This window comes from Microcaecilia unicolor, chromosome 2 (genome assembly GCF_901765095.1).
Source record: "Microcaecilia unicolor chromosome 2, aMicUni1.1, whole genome shotgun sequence".
NCBI classification, from domain to species: Eukaryota; Metazoa; Chordata; class Amphibia; order Gymnophiona; family Siphonopidae; genus Microcaecilia; species Microcaecilia unicolor.
Window position 1 is genome coordinate 249,195,934 of NC_044032.1, and position 6,000 is coordinate 249,201,933.

Sequence of the window (6,000 nt, forward strand, 5' to 3'; positions counted from 1 at the left end):
TGAACAAGCATTATGCTTGTGCTGGACATAATACTGCCAGATTTGGGATTGGGGTCCCCTGCCAGCAAAAGCGAAGGTAGGCGGCGGCGGGAGGGGGGGCGGCAATGGCGGCAGTGGGGGGGCGGTGCCGGGGGGGGGGCTAAAATGTGCCCCCTCCCCTCGGGCTCTGGACCCCCCTTCCACGGAAGTCTGGCTACGCCCCTGTTTCAGCCTATTTCACAGGTAACATTTAACTCTCAATACCACAGGTGTCCCATTTTCATAAATGTTCTTAATATCATCTGATTGGAGACATTGTGGTGTGACCTGCTACGCGTAAGGTGAGATCTGATTTGAAGGACCAGGATTGGGATTGATATCCCCAGCAGAGAGCAGGAGAAGGAGCAACAGAGTATGGAGTAGAGTAGGAGAGGCATGACGACAGTGACGAAGATGAGATGCACTCAGACAGAATGGAGATGGTTGAATGAAAGGAACAAAATGTTGAAGCTTGAGAGCTGAGAAGGGAGAAGACAAAAGGGAAGGTGAGGTGATGAAAGCAGAAGGTGGGCAATGTGGCCCTGAGGTATGCAGTGGTTTCAGATGCAGAAAGAATCGGGAAAAGTCAGTAAGACGAGAAATTGTACTAGAACCATTGGGAACAGGAGAAAGGAAAATAAAATCCTGTAGAGATGTTTCGCATGCTTCATGGCGCATTGCACAAGAGGATTGAGGTGGACATGGGAGTCACCCTGGAGAATGCTGCAAGGAATATGCAGATGGACAGCAAGACCTCCACAGTACCTAGTGTATGGTAACTCTAATGACATGGAATTCTCATTTTAATACAAATGAGCTCGTTTTCATAGCTTTGCATAGCATATTCGTTCACTGCTGTGAAAAGTAAAAGCATTGCCAAGACCCTTTGTTCATTAGGCGCACAATAATGTGCAAGCTAAACTGGCTAAAAACCGGTCTAAATGAAATGTTACAAACCTAGTTTGTATTGAGCATCTCCCTCCCTACCCCCCCCCCCTTTTTTTTCAGTGTCAGTCTGTTCTTCCCCTCCCCATTGGCAGCTGCAGAGAGGACATGATCTTATCCTTGGTTACAACAACAGCAGCAGCATCCTCCCACTGGAGCTCATCAGTCAGATACAGCCAGCCAACAGGCTCTAAAATAGCTCACTCTCTTTTCTTCATGTAGCTCATTGGTCAAACATTCCAGCTAATAGGCTGCAGGGAGAGGAATGAGCAGTATCTGAGATACAGAAACACTTTATTCCTGTGAGATTTCAGCTCCAAATTAAATAAAATATATCGTAAAAATATTGGGGGGTGCCCGTGCACCCGCAGAGCTGGTGCCTGTGACACCAACAATACAGCTGATGCAAAATGTTTGTGCCTAGATTGAAAAAGACTGCACATAGGTTGTAAAACTTTATAATGTATGCATGTGATTAAGTGCCGTACATATGCTCTGCCCATGTGAACGTCTATCTGCAAAGTATGAGCCACCACATCTAGGTGTATGCATACAGAATACTGCTTAGCTGGAAAGCGCTCATTTATGCTTATATGTCCACATACATGGCTAAATGACTAGAATGATGACATTTGCATTCGTTCTTGCCATCTAAAACTAGATATAGAATTACCATATAGAATTACCATATAGAATTACCCTGCAGTGGTTGATTTCCAAAGCAGTCTAGCTCAGTGTTTCCCAAGTCCGGTCCTGGAGTACCCCTTGCCAGTCAGGCTTTCAGGATATCCACAATGAATAGATTTGCATATAATGGAGGCAGTATATGCAAATCAAGTTCATGCATATTTGTTGTGGATATCCTGAAAACCTGACTGGCAAGGGGTACTCCAGGACTGGACTTGGGAAACACTGATCTAACTGTCTGACCGTACTATAGGAATGTTGACTACTAGTAGATTGGTCCTATTGAAACTCTAGCCTTCCAGAGTGATTAGATCCTGCCAGGGCTGTAGTGATCTTTTTGCAGGTAGTGTAGCCACAAAGGGCGCAAAGGAGGCGGGGGACACCAAAATTGCACCCTGTCTATTGTCTCGCTGTGAAGCAGTGGGCAGGGCGGGAGCGATGGGGCCATGTACCACAGGGTGCTCGGGATGCTCCTGCATCCAGCCACCAGATGTTACTGGGCAGTGAGAGTGAGCTCTCAAATTCTGACAGGCTTGGGGGGCCTGGTCATGTCAAGTGGAGCAATTTAGCTGTTCAGTATTAATTTTCAGTACTAGCTTAAATCCAGCTGGCTGACTCGAGGACCGTAACAAAAGATAGAAGGCTTGTAGTAGACTAAGTACAGATAACCAGCTAACTTTAATGTTAGGTGACATTTCAGCCACAAACTAGTCAGCTATAAAACAGCGGCTGTTTGATCGTTGAGCAAATTTCTGAAAACTACCCCATAGGGTGTGCTGTTTTATAAGTGTAGAACAAAATTTGGAAATATTTGAAATGTGATTTAAAAAAAGAGAAAGGAGAACTAGAAATAAGTGCAGCTGAAGAAGAACTTAGAGCCAAGTTACAAAGTTTATATTTGGCAGTCTGTAGCTGGATTAAGCCTAGAGACTGACCAAATTTCGGTTTTGGTTTGGCATTTGGCAGCGAAACAACTCAAAACTCACTCCTCTTCCCCCCTCTCATTTCCTCACCTGGTGATCTAGTGGAGTATTTGGGAGCAGCAACAAACCCCACTTGTTCCTGCCCCATGCCGCTGCTTCATTTGCAATGCCTGCCGAGACTTCCAGTGCTGGTTCCAATCACGGATAGCTGCTGGGACCTCCCGTGGCAGTCTTGTGGGGAGGACCTATGGGGGGAAGGGAAGTGATCGTGGAGGAGGGGGGATGGAGAGACTTCCAGTGCTGGAGAGACTTCCAGTGCTGGTTCCAATCACGGGAATAGCTGCTGGGACCTCCCGTGGCAGTCTTGTAGGGAGGACCTATGGGGGGAAGGGAAGTGATCTTGGAGGAGGGGGGATGGAGAGACTGCCAGTGCTGATTCCAATCACGGAATAGCTGCTGGGACCTCCCGTGGCAGTCTTGTAGGGAGGACCTATGGGGGGAAGGGAAGTGATCGTGGAGGAGGGGGGATGGAGAGACTTCCAGTGCTGGAGAGACTTCCAGTGCTGGTTCCAATCACGGAATAGCTGCTGGGACCTCCCGTGGCAGTCTTGTAGGGAGGACCTATGGGGGGAAGGGAAGTGATCGTGGAGGAGTGGGGATGGAGAGAGAGGAGGGCTGGAGTAGGCTTGGTTCGGGAGGGGGACCTTTTTGTTTGGGTGTGGGGGAGGAAAGGGGGAGTTTATTTACGGTTTTGTTTTCATGCTGAAACTGAGCAGCCAATTTTGTTTGCATGAACTTGGATTTGGTTGGTCTCTGATTAAGCCATTTCTCTCTTATATAGAATCCTGTTCCTAAACTAGCACTGCCACCTAGTGGCAAGGATTAAATTAGTTTTCATGCCTTGTTTATTATGTAAAAGGTATAGCACTTTACAAGGTATTATACATTTTTTTATAAAGAATGAAAAAGTGAGACAAATTGGTACTTTGGCCAAGCTGTGTGCTGGAGAATAGTAGAGATCTGATGCTGCAGTTCAGGTGTAATGTGCATTGCAGAGGTGTAGGGGGCAGTGGAGGACAGTCTAACTGCTAGAATAGCAGAAGGTGCTACAGGCATGCTTGAGGCGCATTGGTAGAATTGTGTGTAAGGGTCTCAGTATTGGAATATCTGTCATGACTGCAAGCCATGACTAAGGCTCATTTGCAGAGCTGTGTGCAAGGGTCTGGAAGGAAGGGCAGTGCTGCTTAGCAGGAGTGAGGTGCATTGGTAGCCATGTGTTACAATTCTCTTAATGTGGCTTAGTTTGAAAAGGCGGGGTATTCCTCAGAAGAGGCCCCTCTGTCTCCACATTCTTTAATGGATATTACTCAGTGTTCTGCCTGTTTCTGCTAAGCTAATTATAGCACGATCACACTTACATAATCAAGCTGCAGCCAAAAAATTCTACAGCTGCAGATGTCCCATGGAAGGTCAGGAGCCAAGAGAGATTCTTGTGTGCAGGTAGCCAGATGTACATTCAAAAACAAGGAAGACACCAGAAAAAGTGTAAGCAGATCAACTCTATTCTCTCAGGTTGGAGCCTGAGCTACCCGTTCCTGGAGGGAGACTTTTCAACCAGTCCGGGGTTTTGAACTTTTATGCCGATGCATTGTGAATGTTGCAGTCAACACTGCAAGTACTTACATTAAATGCATTAGGATCTAGGGGCTTCAGAAAGCCTATTTCCCTCTAAGAACTTGGTAACCTGGCAGAATCAAACTGCTTCGCAGCAGGAAACTCAACTTGCACTCTGGTCTCAAAATTCTTGGAAAACCTGGTCTGAAAGTTAATATGTTATGTCTAATGCCTCTTTTATTGTTGTTTTTGCTTCTCCTTTTACAGTTCCCTTCAAATGGCAATAACCAAGTGCACATCCCATCATTGAGCGTCGATGGACTCTCTACCCCTGTGGTACTCTCTCCAGGACCCCAGAAGCCATAAACCATGCCATTATTCACCTGCCTTTCTCCTCTCCATCTCTTCCAAGTGTTGGTGAGATGTTTCCTCAAGGGGGAGCTCCAACAAAGCACTTCCCTTCTCCCTCTGTAGGAGTAGTCCCAGCAGGAGACAAGAAAAAAGGAAAAGAAAGGCTCTGTTTCATGGGCAGCAGAAAGGGATGAGCCACTGGGGCTGTGGCCCTACCAATATTTTGCCCAACATCAGCAATTAGCTTGAGGGCAGGGCCAGAGATTGGTTTGTCTACTCCAACCATAAAGATGGCCAGAAGATCGTTGTCAAAGTGGAAAAATTATGATGGCTTCTCTTTGAGGAGAAGTTTTGTACCATGGCACATAAAGATTGACAGCTTTATAATTTGAGCAAAAAGGAGCTGGAAGACTTATCATGGAGAAAATATACAAAATGGTGATTTATTGTTTGTTTTTTTTTTTCCTTTGATGGAAAGCTTCTGGAAGATCATTATCACAGGAAAAAATATATACAAATTCTTCTCTTCTGATGGGAAATTCTGAAATGTTATGTCAGAAAACAAAATGTTAGCTTCTCTGCTCTGAGGACAAGCTTCAGGAAGACTATTACTGTGGGAAAGAAATATTGCTAGTTCTCTTTTCTGAAGGGAAGTTTCCAGAAGACTGTTACCATGGCGACAAAAGCATTCAGTAGTGATATTTTGTTGTTTCATGGATTTCAGAGGAAAAAATGCTGAAGCAATGCTTGGATGGGGCCACATAGGCCTTGGCACATTCCAGAAAGATGTATGGGAAGGAAACCAGAAAATTGTGATACACAGTGGCCATATTGACTGTTATAAGAATGCATGATAGGGTACAGTACAAAAAGGTTTGGAATACACTAATTCCTGTACTATTTTGGCACAGACAGTTCAAGATGCAGCGAAGCAGTGTATCATATGCGCTATTTATTTTAATATGTTTTTAAATTCCAGTGATTTAAGAAAGCTTAAAGTACGATGACCCTATAACATGTATGGATTAAATAGAACGTGACATCATGGGATAATGTAAAAAAAGTACACAGATGTAAAGCTAACAAAACAAGCTATTTCAAATCAGAATGAAGATTTTAAAGTGTTAGCAAAAGCTCCCATAGAAATTAAGATGGTTGAGTATGGGCACCAGAGAGTGAATGAAAGGTGTGGAGGCATGTATGCTTAGTTAATTTAGGCCTTATAGGCGGGTCTGTGAATGGCGTGGAGTGCCTCAGTGGAATGTGTACTGTGAAGGCTTCTGGGGTAGTTCGTACTGTTTTGATGGCTGAAATGGGCAGAGATTAGAGCAAAACTACTTGCAATTTTGTGAGAAAGTGAAAAGGTAATTATTCCCAGAAAGTTGGTTCTGTACTACTGTCCATGGTGGTTTGACCAACCCTAGGGAGTTTCGATGCAGTGGTCACTGGGTGGGTGGGCTCC

General features: G+C 45.0%; 1 protein-coding gene across 1 annotated transcript in view; it reads left to right on the forward strand.

Annotated features, from left to right (window-relative positions):
* Positions 1-5,190, forward strand: part of ELK1 (ETS transcription factor ELK1) — a 45,567-nt gene extending 40,377 nt beyond the window's left edge. Inside the window, exon 7 of the mRNA XM_030192388.1 lies at positions 4,455-5,190. Coding sequence (XP_030048248.1) covers positions 4,455-4,553 — 99 coding nt within the window. The 3' untranslated portion in view covers positions 4,554-5,190. The remainder of the gene's footprint in view (positions 1-4,454) is intronic.
* The last annotated feature ends 810 nt before the right edge of the window (positions 5,191-6,000 follow it).